General features: G+C 38.3%; 1 protein-coding gene across 2 annotated transcripts in view; it reads left to right on the forward strand.

Annotated features, from left to right (window-relative positions):
- The window catches only part of OSBPL10 (oxysterol binding protein like 10), a 492,302-nt gene that overhangs the window by 454,731 nt on the left and 17,589 nt on the right, over positions 1-19,982 (forward strand). For both annotated transcript variants that reach the window (XM_077787009.1, XM_021525868.3), the window contains exon 7: positions 15,003-15,149. In XM_077787009.1, coding sequence (XP_077643135.1) covers positions 15,003-15,149 — 147 coding nt within the window. The remainder of the gene's footprint in view (positions 1-15,002; positions 15,150-19,982) is intronic.

A 19,982-nucleotide genomic window follows, 5' to 3' on the forward strand; every position in this document is an offset into this window, starting at 1 on the left:
AAATAGAAAATGCCATTAAATGGCTAACCTTGAGGAGCAGCAGACTCAACTGCTTATATTATGGAGTGTTATTTATAAGGCAAAGGTAACTTTAGGAATATGGATCAGCAGTGATTTTAAGAAGAAAACAGATGTGTTGGGGCGGAGGGGTTGTAGGTGACTGCTGAGAAATCTCTCCCATCCAGCTGCCTGCCAGTGGCAGCAGTTTGCTGGCAGCACGACCGAGTAGCTGAGTGTGTTTAGTGATAACTGTGCTAATTCTCAGCACAACATTCAGACACTTTGCAGCTGTGCATCAAGTGGCATCATTAAAATACCAGTGACAGGTTTTTATATGTTTATGAAGAAGTTTATAGATTTTTACAATTCTCTGGAATAACAAGGTTCATCTAATGCAATTTTCTTTAATAATTAAGCATTCTTGAGGGATGTAGAGTTCTGGAGCTGAGTTTTGATGCCATAAGTAACTAAAGCAAAACTTTTCTTTCTGGTCTGTTGTACTGTCAGGGTTTCAGGAATGCAGTTTCTTCTCTGGTGAAATAAGGTAGAAGCTAAAGATTAGCCTCTTTACTTAGTATGTTGGTGTTTACTTGCTTTAGTTTATTTAGAGTGATTCCTGCTTCCAAATGCAGGGGTATCCTTTGAGATACTGCTTAAACTAGCTCAGAAAATACAATATTTTGTGACAGAGATTGTTTTCTCGTGTGTTCCTTGCCTATTATTCTTTCAGAGTTGTGATATAGGACAGCATGAAGTTAAAGCCTATTATCTTTACTGAAAGAAATAACCTTTGAGATTGAATTCCCAGATCAAGCAATTTTGTCTCTTATTTGCCATAGTGTTTTTAATGTTTTATAAGTCTCTAAATTTTATTTAGCTTTTTTGTTTTTTTTCCTGTCCACCTGAAACATCAGATGGAAGGGATAAGGGCTGGACTGCACAGAACTACCCTCAATCTAATGATAGTTGATGTAAAATGCTCCTGGGCATCCCCTAGTGAACCACTTCGGACTTTTTGGCATAAGCTGTGTTATAATTTCAAGGCAATTTTTAGGGCTTTTCCATAAAGCAGAACAGAACCAATCTGGTATGAAATGTGCCAGAGGTACACGCTTCACAGCTGTGATGTGAACTTGGTCTCTGTCCAGTCTGCCATAAATGGTACCTTGCTTGCTTTATTTAAGGTTTAATCATTTTGAAATTATTTTCAAGAAATGCTGACATTAATTAGTTTGAATCTCATAGTAAATTCAGTTGTAATAACGTCGGTGCCAAAGTCGAATAAGGGTGTGAATCACTTTCATGGGTGGACTACTATTCCAGTTCAACTATTGTCATTTTGGGTGTCAGAATTCCTCCTCTGAGATGATAAAGAGTGACTGCAGGCCAAATGCTTCCCCTGACAGCCAAATACAAATAGGTAACAGGCTGGTTTTTTGTGTAGTCTGAAAGGGAAGGAATAATTTTCTTTGGATCTAATAGTTTTGTTAAGAATGATTTTACAAATTGTTCTGTAGCTAGATCTGCAATATAGCCCTTGTCATGTGATTTTTATGCCTTAAAATGCCATGCCAGCTGATTATTCCCATCCTGTGGATCTGGTATCTGTGCTGTCTCTCTGCTTTCCTGTCCCTAACTTTCCCTTGCCCATGAGCACCAGCGCTGTATGCATGCTCCAAATGGAAGTGTCTTTTTAATGGGATTGAAGTTTGAGCTCTGTAGGACTGAGCCTTTAGCTCTGATTATCTAGCTGCTGAAGCAGGTTTTAATTGTGATAGTGATTGCAAGGGCAGTCAAGCCCAGGTTATTAAAGATATTTTGGTCCTGTGGATGATCTAAACCTTGGTGTTTTCAACTATAACAGGGAACTATTCTATTTGGAAGAGTTACTGAATTGTTTAATTTTGTAAGTGGATGTATTTTTTTCCCCATTTCTTCAGGTGATAGTTTCCTTCAAGCTATAATTTGTTTTTTATCTGTATGTAAGTATATATCCTAATATGACTGTAGACACTAGAGCTATTACAGAATGTATTATAGATGCTAAGAAATAATTTAAAAAATGCTCATGCAATTTTAGACACTCAGCTGGATAAAAGAAATTATTTCTAATTCAATATTACCTTTATTTATCTGTGTCTCAGAAGATGTGCCCAGGTCTGTGGATTGTTTCCTAGTGTAATTTGTTTCTAGTGTTTCCTAATTCCTTTTTGTACTTGACAGAAATGTGTATAATTGATGTTGGGAGATGAGCTTAGCTATGAACATACAGTGCTAGCCACAAGTGCAGTAATGGAAGAAAAACAGATCAGGATGGGAACGTAATGTTTGCAGTAATACAGATGATCCCTTTTCACTGTTTAGTACAGGCATTACAGGGTTTCTCAGTGTGTTCTGCTTTTTGTCCTCTGCATGATTAAGTACTTTTCAGGCTGAAGAGCACAGTGAATGGCCTGTAATGATTTAGCTAAATTAATCTCTAGGCAAAGATGGTACCAGTTAATCCATTCACTATGCAGACCATCTAAAAATGAAATCTGAGGTAATCAATTGAAGGTATATTTAAGGATAATCAAGGGAATGTATATTTAAGGATTAAATGTACAATTAGACTAAAAGTAGAATTAAATAACCCTAAGCCTGCTACAGCAGCACTGACAATGACTAAGATAATCTAGCCAATTTTTTTTTTTTTTTTTTTTTTTTTTTTTTTTTTTTTTTTTTTTTGCTAGCTTTCTGGAATAGCTACTCTGTCAACAAACAGTCCTCCAGTAAAACTGTTTATGCAAATAATTAATACAAATTTTATCACCAGCCAAACCCACTGCATATTATTGAATCACTTCCACCTCCAAAATGCATGTGTTCCAGCTGCTATCTATGTAATTGAGAGTAATACTCTGTGTAAAAAACCAAACCCTTATTTCAAATCTGTTTCTAATTTGAATAAACATGAGGTTCTGATTCATGTGGCATTCCATAATTGCTAGTGAAAAGTCAGTGAAATCTAATCATTGGAGTATAAAGAACTTGGGTTCCCTTGCAGTAAGGTTTAAAAATTAACTTTAAGTGGATCAATTGCATACTCTATTCAGTATAAAATCTGTGCCCCTTGCTAAAGGAACTCTGAAGTCAATGCTAATTTTATTTCAGGATTGTGTGCCAATTTGTTATGCGCCAGTTAATTTGCTTTGTGCTATCTGTTTTATTTCTTAGTATGTGTATATATGCAGGCTTGGTGATACTGCCCATTAGAAATCTTACCCATCTCATCAAGACTGTCAGTTCCTTAACGAGATCTTACTAAGCAGGGCGCAATTCTCTTACAGGGAGAGTTTGTCTCAGGTTGGCATTGCTTTATCTTGCTTAGTGATCACCCAGACTGGCTTCAGCTGTTCTGTCTAGTCTTGCTAGGAAAAAAACTGGGGTTTTCAGCTTGTGGTGATGAATTGTAGTGGCTCTTTATTTGAAAAGCCCACAATGTGGAAATAAATCCCAGCTGTGATAGCAGAATTGAATTCTAAAATTTGTCCCAGAGGAAGAGTTGGAAGGAGCAGGTGAAAAAGGCAGAACTCTTCTACATTAATAGAGAGTTTTCATTTTGAGATGGACCAAGTGATTGATTAATCAGACTGAGAACAATTCTTAGAAGCTTTTCAAGCAGAGAGTTCCACTGGCCTCAAGGAGTTAGACATATAAAAGAAGACAATCATCTAGGCCTAATTTATTTCACATACATGTTGAATGTTCTCCTGCTATGATTTATAATTTTTAATTTTTCTTTTGAAAGACTTAAGGATTTTTGTTTGGGTTTTTTGACATGTGTATGTTTAACAACAATACGAATGTGTATGGTGGATGAGCAATGAAATTGCAGGAAGAGTCAGGGTGGTTTAATAAATGTGTTGTCTTGGGGCAAGACTGTTAATTCTGCTTGGATTAACATGTATTTACCATTCCTGTCCTTTTACAAATATGCTGACATGTGATACTGCGTACAAGAAATAGCACTGTGAGAATTGGATTTACATATAGATTGGTATTGTAGGACCAGATGATTGCAAAGGTTAAATTTGTAGTTGTCCATCTTTCTGTGCCCTCTTTGCATATGTGAGTGGTGTATTATTGACTAATGTGGCAGTATTTTTCTGCAGTAAATTTGCTTAGACAGCATACAAAGGGACATAAAAGAGAATTACAGCTGGCTAAATGACTTCAGCTCTGTTACTTCCTAACTTTTCAGTTACTGGGCATTGCAGGCAGAATCGTAATGGAATCACAGAGTACTCTGGCTTGAAAGGGACCTCCAGAGGTCCTGCAGCTCAACACTGTGAGAGCAGTGCTAGTCAGGTCAGCTTGTCCAATCCTGAACACCTCCCACGGTGGGGATCCTACAGCCTCTCTGCAAAAAAATCTTGCAATTCTCTAAGGATTTTGTCAATGGGAGCAAAGGGTTGTTTGATAAGAAAAGGCTCAAATACTCAGCGTGCTGTACTCTCTGGTGAGCAGCTAAAAGGGACCTACCTGCTGGGGCCCTTATCATAAGGAGTTTGTCCTCCCCTTCTTCACAGGAATATGAGGTCTGAAGAACCTACTACTTCAGGTTTTTCCCCAAGGATCTCATTCTAGAGAGGATGCCTTGTAATAATACAAGGGAATGTCTAAAGTGTAGCTTTCTGCCAGCCTTTCCCCCCATGCTAGTCTCCAGCACTGACCTAAAGCTCAGTGCAGTTTTTTGTCTTCAGCTCCCCAAAAGTTGTAACCATACGACTTTCAGACCCCTTGTAGTGTCTGAAGTGCTGCCTGGCAGTGGCTGGAATCCGTCCTGCTGCACTCTGTGATTTGTAAGCTTGTACACTTACTTTGAATAGTGTCATATGCTCTATTTGTTGCTGTTTGCTTCTAAAAAAATACAATTATCAAAATAAAATTGAATATGTTTGAGGAAATTGTTCTTCACTAGCATCTGTATTGCATTAGGTATAGGTCTTGTTAAAATTTTTTATTGATGTGACACTCTCTATATTATAGTTGTGATTTATGCCAGCCTTCACCTTTTTTTTGCTTTAATTTAGGACAAGTCCGTGGGGCTTTTCTCTTCGTACATTTTGTTTCATAGTCTCATGTTACTATTTCTTTCTGATGATACCAGTGATGAAATATATTTATTCCCAGTTCTTACTGAATTTATGCAATACTGCAAAGTCCTCTTTTGTTTTAGGATTCAGATTAAACAGTTCTGTACTTCAGTAGCCCTCATTTCATGAAAGGTGCTCACAAGCCTGTGTGGACTGGTACTGATACTTAGGCTTCCCCTCTGGAGTCTGTACTTGGGAATTAGCTGCTTTTCAGGCTATTTTCAGAACTGACTACCTTAGGTTTATGAAAATCGATTTTTGCAGGAGGAATTGTCTTATGAAGAAAAAACGAACATGTGGGGTGAAAGTTGTTCAACAAGCATTATTTGATGCATAACACGATTACAGTGCTGTAGGTAACCACAGTGAGGAACTCTGGTTAACAGGATGTTTAGTCACTGATAGATTCTTTTTTTTTAAAAACAGAATCACTTGCAGAGTTAGCTTTGAGTATTTTTTCTGCATGCTTGCACAGGCTATACTGCAACGTAAACATAGATGTTCTTCGTTTTATGTTACATGTATTTGTTCCTATTCTTTAAACTAGAAACCAGTCCTTTTTTTTTTCCCAGAAATCTCTTATCTGTCCTCATCACTGCTATATTATGTTCAGCTGTAATTATAGCCAGATGTCATAGTAAAACACATCTGTAGTGTAGGAAAAGGAAGCTTTCTGAGGTGGTTCTTTAATGATGGAAAGACTTCTGTTCCCAGAGATACTCCTGCAAAATATTAATATAAAGGCATTAGTACAGTTCTCTAAGTGGGTAGTATCTGGATAATGTTGCTTGTCTCCAGATGCCTGGCAGATTGTTTTTGCTGAAAAGGAAAGAGATTGCAGACCTATTTGTCACCTAAGGTAGAGGTTTTGTGATTGTTTTCTTTGCTTGCATTGTCTGCCTGTCAGCCTGTCTGTGCTGTGTTAGTGTCAAGATTCATTTCTGCTTTGCTTGCTTGATATGCAGTGATGGGATATCTCCTGAAGAAGGATGGGTATTTCTTGGTTCAGTAGATGTCTCTGCTATTGCATGTTGTACCCAATTAATCTTGTGCGATAGACAGATTGCCACACTTTGATCCTTGCACTTGCCCCTATCTGAGAGATTTTCTGAACATCAAGTGTGTTTAGCATATTCAATGAAAAACAACCCCAAGCAACAAACCACAAAATGTATACAAATTATCCATACACACAAAACCATAGATTTTTTTAATCATTGATGGTCCTAGTTTGAAGAATTTTATTTTCTCTGGAGACCTGAAATACCAAACACAAACACCAAACACAAATAAGAAATCTGGCAAGAAATTATTTTCTGGGAACTCTGTAGACATTTTTTCCTGATGTAAGCTTTTTCTACCAAATAATATCTGGTTTGACCTCTTAGTGCTGAATGATGTATCCAGTTACACAGTTATGTAAATGATTTGACCCCACACAGTCAGAACAGAAACTCAGACACAGCAGTTACTTACCTATTCAGATAGATAGGCTTGGATTACTTTTCTTGGCATACATAGCTTAAAATAAGTAGAAAATCTGCCTATTATACAATTTTTCCTTTGTTATAGGAAGGAGAAAGTAACTGTCTTGCTGATTGGTTCTGTATGTAGATGACAAAAAGAAAGTGATATTTTTGCTTGCCATGGTGGTGCTCTGCATGATAGTGTATTCACTTTTTCATTGTAAAATCCTTCTCATTTGATTCTTGTCCTCTATTGCTTGCTTCAATATTTTAAAAGTTAACTTTAATTTTGGTTCATCATTGTTAGTGCTAAACTCTAATGACAGAATGCCAGAAGTGTGACTGTGGGTGTGTGATTTGGGGTTTGAAGGGAGTGGGTTCCCCCTTGATGTGGTAGACTTTTTCTGCATTAGAGGAGGCAGCTTCTATGAAATACTCAGAGTAAATTTAAACAAATGCAATTGAACTGAGCCTTCTTCTTTTGCTACCTTTAAGAAACCTTTTTCAGGATAAAATGAAGGTGTACACAGGTAATAAGTTTTGCTCTCTCAATTCTCCATTTAGTATCTGCTTTGCTTCTGGGCTCATTACGTGGCTTTGAAAACATCAAACCTGAACACTGGACAGCCTTTAGTCTCTTTGAAAGTTACTATAATTTTGGTATCCAGCTGCCAACATTATAGTGGGCATATGAGATGTTGGTGTGTTTGAGATTTCATCTTTGATCTACTCATTCTTAGCTGTGACCAGTCACAGATGACACCAGAAGCAAAGCATAAATAAGACTAGAGTAAGGTGGAAGGAGGCCAGGCCTCAATGACCTGACTTCCCCACCACTTTTCCAGCTCCATTTTTCACCTTCCTCTGTTTACATTGTGTGGTGATAAACATTGAGAATAATATCTTCAATTTTTTTTTAATTATTTGAACTGTTCTTGAAGAGTAGAAAATTTTATATAAATAGACTAGGAGTTTGCTGGATATTAAAAAGTTTCACTGCTTTATAGTTAAGCTTAGGCTTGATAATCTGTAAATGACAATGTGTTTGGGAGTTAGAGAAAAAGTGAGTGGATGAGGATTATTTCAGGGATCAGTCTTCACAGTGGGTAGTGAATGTGTTTCATACTTTGTTTTGTTTCAAGTTTTAGGTTTAGTTTCTATTAAATTTAGTTTTCTAGATGGGAATGATTTATCCTTTCAAAACCTACAGTGGCTTTGTGTGGCAAGATTTTCATGGGGGTGGGGTGGGTAAAGGGGTGGTTTCTGAGAGAAGCTGCTGGAAGCTTCCTCTGTGTTTGACAGAGCCAATGCCAGCTGGCTCCAGGATGGACTTGCTGCTGGCTGAGGGTGATCCCATCAGTGATGGTTGCAGTGCCTCTGGGATAACTGGCTTACAAAGGGAGGGGAAAGGGAACTCTGCAGAGCAGTAGCAGAGAGAGGAGTAAGAATGTGAGAGAAGCAGCTGCAGACACCATGGTCAGTGAAGAAGGAGGGGAAGGACATGGAATGGTCCAGCTGCCAGAGCAGACTTGTCTGCAGACTATGGTGCAGACCATGGTGAGTTAGGCTCTCCCTCTGCAGCCCATGGCTACCCAGAGCCCCTGGAGGACTCTGTGCTGGCTGGAGCAGGGACCCTGTGGAAGCTTATGCTGGAATAGATTCCTTGTAGGACCTGGATCTATGGATCTGTGCAGAGAGAAGCCTATGCTGGAGCAGGTTTTCTGGTAGGATTTGTGACCCTGTGGGGGACCCATTCTGGAGCAGGTTGTGCCTAAAGGAAGGACTGTACCCTGTGGAAGGCACCCATGGAAGTGCAGTTTGTGAAGAACTGCAGGCCATGGGAAGGACTCATGTTGGTGAAGTTTGTGGATGACTGTCCCCTTTGGGAGGGAATCTGTGCTGGAGCAAGGAAAGAGTCTGGATCACAATTCCCCTCAGGAACAGTGTGAAGTACTGACTGCAACTCCCATTCCCTGTCCCCCTGCACCACTGTGGGGAAGCTGGTAAGAAGTAGTAAAGTTAAACCTAGGAAAAAATGATGGGAGGATGGTGTTCAAGATTTGTTTTTATTTTCTCATTACCCTACTCTTATTTGATTGGTAATAAATTGAACTAATTTTCCCAAGTCAGGTCTATGTTAGCCATGAGGTAATGAGTGAGTGATTTCTTCCTGTCCTTAACTCAACCCATGAGCCTTCCATTGCATTTTCTTTCTCTTGCACAGCTGAGAAAAGGGAGTGAGAGTGCTTTTGGTGGGCACCTGGCTCCTAGCCAAGGACAGCCCATGACAACCAGTAGCATGACAATATGCTAGTCTGTATATAAAATACTTTTAATAAGTACAACTTCCTGCACAAGCTACATTTGATCCCTGCTAATGAGGAATGGGTACAGTAAGCTTACATGATTTTCTGCCAGGTGCATGCTACAGTAAGTGCAATTAAATGTGTGGTGCCCAATGGAAGAAGAGAAGTGGCACATGCAAGTTAGTGCAGTTGTGTCACTTCTGATCCAGTGACAAGCTCTGCAAGAAGCTGACACCTCATTATATGCTACTACTTTGGGATGTTCTTACTGTATGTGCTTTACAAAAAGAATTCTAACTTTAGTGAAAATCTTGCGGGGCCAATTTCTCACATTAATGTAAATGTGCTAAATCTCCCTGACCTTACAGAGTTATATTTAATCTTACACCCACGGAAAACCTGCTTGCAAGCTCTTGATTTACACAAATGCAAGTGTAAATGATGCTTGCAAACCTATGCTGCTATTGAAGGCAATCTGAAAATCAAAACGAGGCCTTTGACTTTTATATGCACTAACAGGGACCAAAGATAATTAGAGGACTCTTTGGAAAATTGACAATCCTCGCCTAGTTTGAGAATGCTAATTCTGTTTAATGGTGCTTCTAACTTACTCTGTCTTTCTCTTGATGCAGACATGTTTTGTAAATAGGGGTTTTTTACAATCTTTTGCATTTTTTTGAACATAGAAGGACTTAAAGAATACTACCCTTGGAATATTACAAAATGGTATGTTTTTATCTGGATGTTTTAAATTGCTAAGATTCATCATCTTGCTCCTGACTACAGTCTTTTTTATAGTACATAAAAAAATGTTTTCATGCCTAAATGAAGACTCTTAAGAGTATTGTTTTGTAATTATATGAAGAATATGAGGTCCTAAGCATGTCCCTGATATCCCAGGATATTCATGGTCTCTGCTTACTACTGTGGTGGAGAAAAGGCTGAGTTACTCCATGCCTTCTTTACCTTGGCCTTTGCCAGTAACAGACTTTGAGATCAGAGGGAAAGTCTGGAGGTAGACTGACCCTTGGTGGAAGGGGAACAGGTTAGGCAGCACTTAGGCTGCACATACACAACTCCAGGGTCTATAGCAGGTTATGGAATTTCGGAGAAGTTTGTGTAGACTAGAGGAAAGTGAATACCATTCATTTTTTAAAAAAGGGCAAGAAGGAACTCTCTGGGTGTTCTGGTAACGTCTGGGGACCTGCAGGTTTGTCAGCCTTTCCTCAGACCCTGGGAAGGTGGTGGAACAACTAACCCTGCAAGGTATCTCCAAACACATAAATGACAAGAAGGCAATTAGAAGTAGTCGTAATGGACTTGCAAAGGGAAAATCATGCATGATGCCCCTCACAATGGTAGTGACTAGCTTGGTGCTTATGCGGAGAGTAGTGGATGTTGTTTGCTTTAATGTTGGTAAGGTTTTTGACCCTCTCTTCCCCAACGTCCTTACAGACAAGCTGACAGGGTATGGATTAGATAAGTGGGCAGTGATGGATTTATAAGTGAACAATCCAGCCCAGAGGGTTGTGATCAGTGGTACAAGGTCCATTTGGAGGCCAGTCACTAGTGGTGTACCTCTGGGGTCCATCCTGGGACTGGCAATGTTCTATGTCTTCATTAATGAGCTGGATGATGATGCAGAGTGTACCCCTGGAAAGTTTGTAGATGATGAAAAACCTGGGAGGAGTGGCTGATGAGCCAGAGGGTTGTGTGCTGCCATAGAGAGAGACATCTTGGCAGTCTGGACACAGAGGAGTCTCTTAAAGATAAGCTCAGGGAAGTGCCAAGGCGTGTCTTATCAATGTGTATAAATACCTCATGGGAGTGAAGAACAGGGAGACAGATTTTTTCTCAGTAGTGCCCAGTGATATGACAAGAGGCAGTGGGCACTTGGAAGTGAATCTGAACACCAGAATATGCACTTCTGCTCTGGAGAGCATTGAACACTGGCGTGGGTTGGCCAGAGAAGTTGCGGAGTCTCCATCCTTGGAGATAATCAAAACTGAGCTGGAGATGGTCCTGGGCAACTGGTTCTGCATGCACCTGCTTGAGCAGGGTATGGGACAAGAAGATACCAAGAAGTATGTTCCAATCAACCTAAATGAGACTCTGATTCTATGTGTTCCTTTCTTCCCCTCAGAAAACTAACCAAAATGAGACCCAGGTCATTATTGACAGTATTGTTGCATTGTATGGTTTGTGAAGTATGTTGGAAAATGAAGCTCTGAGCTGTATATCTGTATTAATTGCCTAACAGTTAATTTCCAGTACAGTAGTTCATTTGAAAAATTAACTTGTGGAAGAAGCTGTAGAAGGACAGAGGCACATTTGCCCTTTCACAAAAGTACACATTTTGACTCTGTGATTCTATCCCAGGCTCATTCAAGTGTCTTTTTCCTAAAAGCATTTTTTAAAAATGCAGAATATTTCCTTCAGAAACAATTTCTTACCCTTACAGGTTTCATCTGTAAAAAAGAATCAGCATGTTTTCTGATGGAGACTGCTGACTAGAACATCCGTTTTGTGTCCCTGCAGATGACCTCTCTAAATTAATCGATCTCAGCTCTAATGAGGTGACCTGTTTAAAATAGCTCTCTGCCGGTGTGTATTTTCACGTCTTTGGCATTTCAACTTTGAAGTGCATCTCTTCCTGGGATTTTTAGAAATTATCTTTTATTTTCTCTTCAGATCTTTCTGAAAAATGCCAGTGCTTCAGCCCGGTATTGGAAACCGATTTTGATTAAAATTATTTTAAATATAAGCCCCTTTTTTGTGGTTGTTTTTAACTGGTTCAGTATTTATTGGATTTCTCAGGGTTAGAACCTAAGCCAGGCTGTGCTGTTCGTTCCCTGGCTGGGCAGTGCACAGCTCAATAGCTTTTACATTATGTTCTGACCATACAGGGGTGGAGCAGGTTGCTGCTTTCCTAGGTCAGTTGTGGAGTTACGTTTTACAGGACGAGGTAAAAAAAAAAAAAGTCTGTGTCTGATAATTCAGAAAAGCTGCTGTTAAAGGATAATCAGTCCACATAATCCTTTGCATTCAGCTGGATGCTTACGCATTGGATACTACTAAACTGCATGCTATTTTCATGGATAGAGAAAGAATTAAAGAATTAAGAAACTTTTATGACACTTTAAAGATGCACTAGCTTTCTATTTTGTGGCTGCGTGTGTCCACTCACACTGTGTGGTGCTTACATGTTGGTTTAAGAAAATGTGTTAGTAAAATAAATATGTGTTAGTTAAAGTTAGTTTATGTGCTTCTAAAAACCTATTTAATAGTTGCATAGAACAACTAATGAGGAGAGAGGGAAACATAGAAAGGATATTGTTTTCTGAAGATGACTGTTCTTCAGCTCCTGTAGCATAAATTGTAAACTGCTTCCTTTAATTCTTTTCCTTGGAAAGTGAGAAAAGAGCAGTTGTCTGCATGTTATTCACTGAAGGTCACTAGTGAGTTGATGACTGTAATAGCAGAGTTGTGTTTTTTTTGGTGACCTTGCACGAGTCCTTAGAATAGGGATAGTAAGGCAATTAAAATTTTAGTCTTTACAGTGTGCTTATTAAACACAATTGATCTTAATGTTACATTGTGCTCATCCTCCCTGATGATCAGAAAGGCTTTCATTTAGAATAGTGCCAATGCTACTTCAGTGAGAACCCCAAGTGTCCATAGGGTGGCTTGCTCTGACCGTGGATGTTTTGCAGGGTAGCAGAGAGGGTTTAATTTCACAGAATATTCTGAATTGGTTGCTATTTTGTTAGTAACAGTTAAGAGTCAAGGAAAGCCTAAGATTTATTTCATAAAGAAAGAAGGAAAGAAGGATTTTCTGACCCTGGGTAAATGTGCTATCTTTGGGAGAAAAAGAAAATAATTCTTAATATGTAATTTAGTCTGCAGACTGGTAATGGGTAATTTGTTTGTTTTCTGATGCTGTAAGCAACTTAAAGCTATGCAGCTGTTGTATGTTCATGTAAAAGGATGTTACCTGCTAGCAATGTTCTTTTTCTGTCTCACACTTGTGCACACTCACACAAAGTTGTGCACCTTCCCCTCCCTGCTGGCGAACCGCTGATCAGGATATCCTCTGGGAACAGCAGCACCATTTCCCAGTTGGAGCTGCGTGCATTTAAGCTCACTGAGCTCAATGCCATGTGACTGGAAACGCAAGGAGCAGATTGCCATCCGGTGCACGCTCTCCAACCCCTCAGAGAGCAAAAAAAAAGAAAAAAAAAAAAAAAAAGAAAAAAACCAGAGGGGGTGGGAGTGAGGAGGGGAGGTTCCCTTGCTTTTTTTGTAGCCCTGTTAATTCCTGCTGGAGCTTGTTTGCTGCAAGCTCGGTTCATGGCAGTAACAGAAGCAGCAGAACCTATTCCGTAGCTCAGTGCTCTCAATGAGGTCAAGCTGGATCAAAGGGAAGCCTCCTGTGGAAGCATCTCCTGTAAGTTCTGATACTGCTTTTTCTGTGCTACCTCCAAATGAATCATAGCCTATATGACTCTGCCAGACTTTAGTGCTTTATCCCTCCCCGACTGATATTTTTGTGTGAGGTTGTCAGGTTTTATGTTAATTGAACTTGTCACTGAGGCATCAGTTGGGTAATAATGCTGTGCATTTTGGGAGAAAAGGGCTTATTGTTCTTCCCTTTTATTTTCCGAGGGAGTGGGAAGAAGAAAGTGTGGTTTTGTCCTTTTGAAAAGCTCCAAGCTGTTGAGGCTATAGCTCACCAGATTCTGTTTTATGTAATCTACATATTCTACTTTCTAAATAAAGCAGCAGTAAAGTGTCTTGCAGATGTCATTGGATTTCACCAAATAGCTATTATTTTAGGAATAGCTACCAAAATATTTAAGTAATAATAAAAAAAAAATAGAGAAAGTACTTCATTCAAATCTTGGAAACCTCTGTAGTAACTTAATTTCAAAGAAACTCCTCTTACATAAGCTGCAGTTCACCTGAGGGGTCTCTAATGTGGTCATTCAGAAATATTCCTTCGAAACCTAATTCTGGATATTAGCTGGTTTTAGTAAAACTTTTCAGTTCTGTAGGCTTCCACAGTGAGATGAAAAATTTCTTGTTTTATGTAATGAACTAGCTGTTCCTGCAGAAATGCAATTTAGCATGAAAGAATGCTAACTTTTACAGGGAGTGTTGTCTCATTTACAGCATGGAATCTTTGGGCAATAATGACATGCTGGGCTGTAATTTTTCATCTACATAACCCATTTTTTTTTTCCCTTGAAGTACAAAAAAGCTTGCTTGAATACATATCTGGAAGGCTTACAGAGTGGTTTCAATGGATTGAACAAAGTAACTACCACCTGTTTGGATTATTGTTAGTTATACATTGTAAACCCTGAGGAAAAATAAAATATCACAAGCCATTATCCCTTTTGCGGTAAAGTTCCTCTTGAAGGGACTGGCATGGTGCCTGTCTATTGATATTCAGCTTGTATTTTTGGAAACTCAGCTGCACGGGCGTTGTGCTGTAAGGTGATGAAGTGTTGCAATAGTTATAAAGAGTTATGGCACTGCTCTACTTCCCAGAATCTAAAGTCTTTGGGTTTTTTTTCAGAGGTATGTTCTTTAATTGTAGTTGTCTTATTATCTTCTTTAGTTAATATTTTGACTTTCTTAGACATCTAACCTTGCAATTTGGATAGAGAAAGGAAAAAACTCTGAAATGGGGTCATGCAACATCTATGTATGACATGAATATTTGCTGGGGAGATTTATGAGACAAACTTGAAGACTCATTTTCAACTGCATATTTCTATTTAATGAAAAGATGACTTGTTACTTAAATGTGCTATGAGTTTTATCTGACATGACTGCAGTATAAATATGAAAAGAGAATGTGTAAATTAGCATCTCATACTTAGTACTCTCATTCTGAGGAAATAATCAAAATGCTTTATGAACCCATCACTGAATTTTTTTTTTTTTGACTTTGTATCTTTTCTTGGCTTTAACAGAGGCTGTCTTCAGTTCCATTGAGACAGCTCCATTTTTAAATACATGTAGTAGGGGGAAAATACCCATTCTGTATCTTTTTGTCCAGATGGTGACACTTCTTTTCATTTCAGCATTCAGCTTCTGAGTTGATCCTAGTTGAAGATGAAATGACAGATACTGAAGATAATGAAGAGGAGGATTTAGGAGTCATGGATGATCAACGCAGTGTAATTCTTCATCTCATCTCCCAGCTCAAACTTGGCATGGACCTTACCAGGGTATGAACAATGTATCTCTTTCATATTTGTTCACTATTGTTTTTTCTTCTCATCCTTCTATGTGTTTGTGTGCATATCCAGTTCTTGTGAGTGTGTTTTGCCCCTCTGGACAGCCAAGTTTTCCTCTTTATAGAAGCATGGTCCCAGAGAGCTATGGAGTGCTGTCTCTTGCTAGGCAGGCTTTCACAAGAAGTGACCACATCAGATATTTTAGAGATGGAGGGGGAGGGAAAGAAAAAAGAAGAAGAAAAAAAAATTCTTCAGAACTCTTGCTTATTTTTTTGCAAGTCTTTCAGAATAACCATATGTTGTGTATGTCACCCACAAGTATGTCAGGGTGCACTGGGGCTTTGAGGAACATTAATGAGAATTGTATGGATGAAGGATATACATGTTCACATAACTGCTTTGTGGATTGAATTCCATTTAATTGCAAGTCAGCTTAAAACAAAAAAAAAAAACACCAAAAAAAAACAACAATGGTAAAGAAATTACAGTCTTCAGTGTATCAGTTCTTGTATGTGTTGGGCAGCTCAGCAGTTTAAATTTCTGTGCTTTTTTCTGGTCCTAGAACCAGAAGCTTATCCATACTGTCACAAGCTTATCCATACAGATAGGAGCAAAGAAATTACAGTGTCTGAGAAATTTTCCCTTAAATCCTTAGAGTTTTGGAAATTAGGTTAAGGAAGCAAGGAGTGCTTCTTTTTGAATAGTCTTGTATTCCAGTAAAACCTTCTCGTGGGACTTAATAAATAATCAAGGAGATTTTTGTAAATATATGGAATATCCTTTCCTTGCACAAGAGTTTTCTACCTAAAAATCCCCCAAATAAAACTCCTATTGTCCACTTTTCACAAATAAAAGCTCGTTCTGACACTCTCCACAAGTAATACAAAGTTTGGAAGAACCAGAGAATTTCTCTGGCACATGAATTAGTTTTGCAGGAAGTTGTTCTAATGGGCATTTGATATTCTGAAGAGTTCCTCTGCTTTTCTTTTTTTTTTTTACATGCTAATCAAAAACTATAATTAGTTTTGCAGGAAGTTGTTCTAATGGGCATTTGATATTCTGAAGAGTTCCTCTGCTTTTCTTTTTTTTTTTTACATGCTAATCAAAAACTATAACTTTCTTACAAACTAAAGTCTTCTAAAAATATTTTTTCTGATTCCTCTGGAACAATTGTCAGTGTTTTAAAATAATTACACTTTTAAAACTGAGCAATCCTGTGTTCTGTTCCTGAGTAGCTGCCCAGAAATGAATGTTTTATTCTAAATAAAACAAAAGTTTCATGATTTAATTTAAAATAATTTATACCTGTCACTTTTTAGTATGTCTGGGGTTATATACAGTTCATTTTTGGTTTTGTTTTTCTTGCATTCTCACTTTTTCTTAACTCTTCCTCGTTTCTGTGTTGGTTTTTCTAAGGCTGTCAGTCTATAATGTTCAGAGTAGGCTAAGATTTCCTATCCATGGTTTTTGTGTCTTCAGAACATTTTGTCTTTGGCAAAAAGCAAGATTTTTCTTTTCTGATTTTCACTGTCATCTTTTTGTCATGGCAGAGTAGGCAAAACCCAAAGACACACAGTTAATATAAGTAAGAGAAATTGTTGTAAATAAGAGAAGAGTGGACACTTATAAGAAAAACATGAACGTAAATACGTATATGATAACTTGTTTCTTACATAGTGTTCTTAGAGGACAGTTTTTTAAGAGAATGATAAATGTTGAAATGAGAAGAGGAACAGGCATATGGCAGAGTTAGATCTGTTTGTAGTCTGTCTGTGTGATGCATGAATACACATATGATAAGTATTAATGAGACATGCCACATGTGCACATCACTTTTCTGCCCATTTTGAGGATTAAAAAAAAAATACAGGACAGCTGGCTGCTTTTTTTATCAACTTTGCTTACTGACATGAGGGCCTTAGGGCCACTGACATGTGATGGTAAAGCTGGGTTTGTTGGCTGCACTTCTTCACATTTTCATTATTCCTCTGAAAGTCAGATTTCAGAGTACCTTGATGCTCATCACCTTCTGCTGGAAGCGGTTGTGGCAAAGTAGTTGCTAATATCAGAGGATGTTTTTACATGTTCCCTTTCTCCTGTGCCTTCTTCCCTAGGGCTGTGTTCATTCTGAGAACTGTGGATTGCTGCATGGTACTCACATAACAAACAGCTTTTTCTGAGCGCTTGGTGGTTTTGGGTTCTGGATGCATGAGCATTACCTTCACATTCCATATCACAGCAAACAGCATCTTATCCTTAAGTTAGCCATGGCCCTGCCTGTGCAGACAGCGGTTTCCCACAGTGAAGATAGCCACATTTAATGTTGTGGAGGTGCTTCACTTCTGGAATGTGTCATACTGCTTTACTTTTACTTTTTAGTGAGGAGTAAAAACTACTGTGAAGGAGAACACCTGCTGTGAAGTATCAAATCTGTGTGGGGATTTGCTAGAATGGGCTAAACATCATGGTGGCCAAATAGACTTCAACAGCTGCTAGAAAGAGTTGGGTGGGGAGCAGTTCACAGCAGCACAATGTGGTACACAACTGATGCTTCAGACTGGGATAGGACTTTCAGCTTCATTTAAAACTAGAATTGCTGGGGGAAAAAACAAGTTTCTAAATGGTTTGTTCTTCAGACTTTTAAAAAATAAAAAATAGTGTCAAAACCCACTGACAGCCTTTGTTGGCAAATGGCATCTAATGAATTGCAGTTAATGTACAAATAACAGTTTGTACAGATGGATGATCACTCCCCTGCATTCCTTTACCTTCCTTTACACAGTTAATATGTACTAAAAATAAAGGGTTGCCATTCTATGTAAAAGGGCTGCCAGTAATTCTGCAGAATGTCAACCTGTTGTAAATTAACATCGTAGTGTGCTCACGATGTCATAAGTTTTACTTTGCTTGCCAATATTCTTTTACCTTGCAAATTTAAAATGTAAGTGGCATGAAAATAGCTTGTTTTATTCCCACAATGACACAGATTACAGTGAAAAGAAAGCTTTTACACCTCTAAGAGAAGGATATCTCAGCATGAGGTACCTTGGCTGGATTTCTGAAAAAATTAGGGGATGATCCTGACACCCATGTTTTTCCTCACAGTAAATAATCGTGGGGATAAATATCTCCATTCTTAAGACATTGTGCTCATTTTTCTCAGTTGCATTCAGATCTAATTAAGTGAATTCAAACCTAGGATATTATAATCAAGTTTTCAACTGGTATTGTCTTTTTAACCTCAGTGAAAATGGAAAAATGCCTCTTAAACTGCTTTCTTTTCATCTGAAGCCTGAGAAAGAATAAGAATAGATTGTTCTAACATTTTTTTCCTTGAGACTTGGTATTTATTCCAGAGTGTTTCTTTTGTCCAATTGGTTGCCATGCTGGCATTTTCTCAGAGGAAAAAATTAGTCAGTTTTGACTTCTTATGCAATTAAAAAAAAAAAAATCATAGTCCTGTCCAAAGCTAGTATAAAGAACATGGGTCTTAAGTGTATTTTTCTGGACACTTCATTCTGTCTGGCTGCAGAGGAGTTGAAACCATCATTCCTTTAAGAGCTGGAGTGCTAGCACGAGTGCACAACAGCCAGTGCTGGCAAGAAGAATGCAGTACACTTGCAAATTTGTTTATTTATATTTTTCTTATTTCTGCAGAAATCAAGATAGGGCCAATTAAAAAAAAATATTGGTGTGAATTTTTTTTTCTATATTGGTGAATGGTGATGTTGCATATTGAAAGTTTGAGGCTATGAGATTATTTAATAAAAGCAAAGTTTCATAGGCATATTTTGTAATACTGCTGTTGTGTAAGCTTTAAAACTCAATTATTTTATTTCATAGTTCTGCCTCCTTGTGTGGAAACAATTCAGTTATTCAGTGGATCCATTCCTGCTACAATTAAGGATGTCATTTCCAGCTTAGTTGGGTTTTTAAAGCAAGATCATTTGAGCTGGATTTCAGGCATTACTCAGATTTTAAATTGATTCTTGACACTCAATAATTAGAGTCCAGTGATACATCACATCTTATTTAGAGACAGTGCTGGTGTAGCTGTGTTAAGCAAAGCACATCTAGGACTTAAGGGAGGAGGTACCAAGACTCTATGACCACCACAGTGGGATGAAACCACAGCAATCTTAGTGTTGTAGCATAAAATCTGCATCATCTGAAGTATGGTCTGCAGTTTTCTTCTCCTCTATTTGTGCTAATAAAGGTCACTGTCTTTAGAGAGAGGCTCTTGGACATAGTGAGATGCAGAGTGCTGTTTATTCAAATGAGTTTGCCCTTTGAAGTCTCTGCAGTCAACTCACAAAGGCATTACTGGTATTTCTAGGCAGAAGTTAGGGAGATTTTTTATATGTTTTGTTGTCACTTTCCCCTCTGGTAACCTGATTTTTTAGTGTATAGTTTATATTAAAATGAGATCCTGAATTGAGGATCTCAACTGCTGAATTGCATTTTTTAAAAGATTATATTGGATAATGAATATCTGGTCAGAATGAGAATGCTGCAAATAAGATGGAATTGTTTAAAGAGCTAAAAATAAGAAAACTTTACTGGCTTTCCACTTTGAAGACGAAGTTTGGATTTCACCTTTGAAAACTAATCTCATCAGCCTGCCACTGTCACCTCACCAGAACTGTAGGCTGTCTTTAGCACTCAATCTGCCCCACATTGTGTAGAATTAAGGTCCTCCATCATTCAGGGCCTCAATAGGTTGGTAGCAGGAATCATGTGAAGTCTTCAAGGCTTAGAGAGTAGAGTCAGAGGAATATTACAGATGGAACTTTGCTTGATTTATGTCTAAACTTGTAAAAATTA

The sequence above is a fragment of the Lonchura striata genome, chromosome 1, assembly GCF_046129695.1.
Source record: "Lonchura striata isolate bLonStr1 chromosome 1, bLonStr1.mat, whole genome shotgun sequence".
Taxonomy (NCBI): domain Eukaryota; kingdom Metazoa; phylum Chordata; class Aves; order Passeriformes; family Estrildidae; genus Lonchura; species Lonchura striata.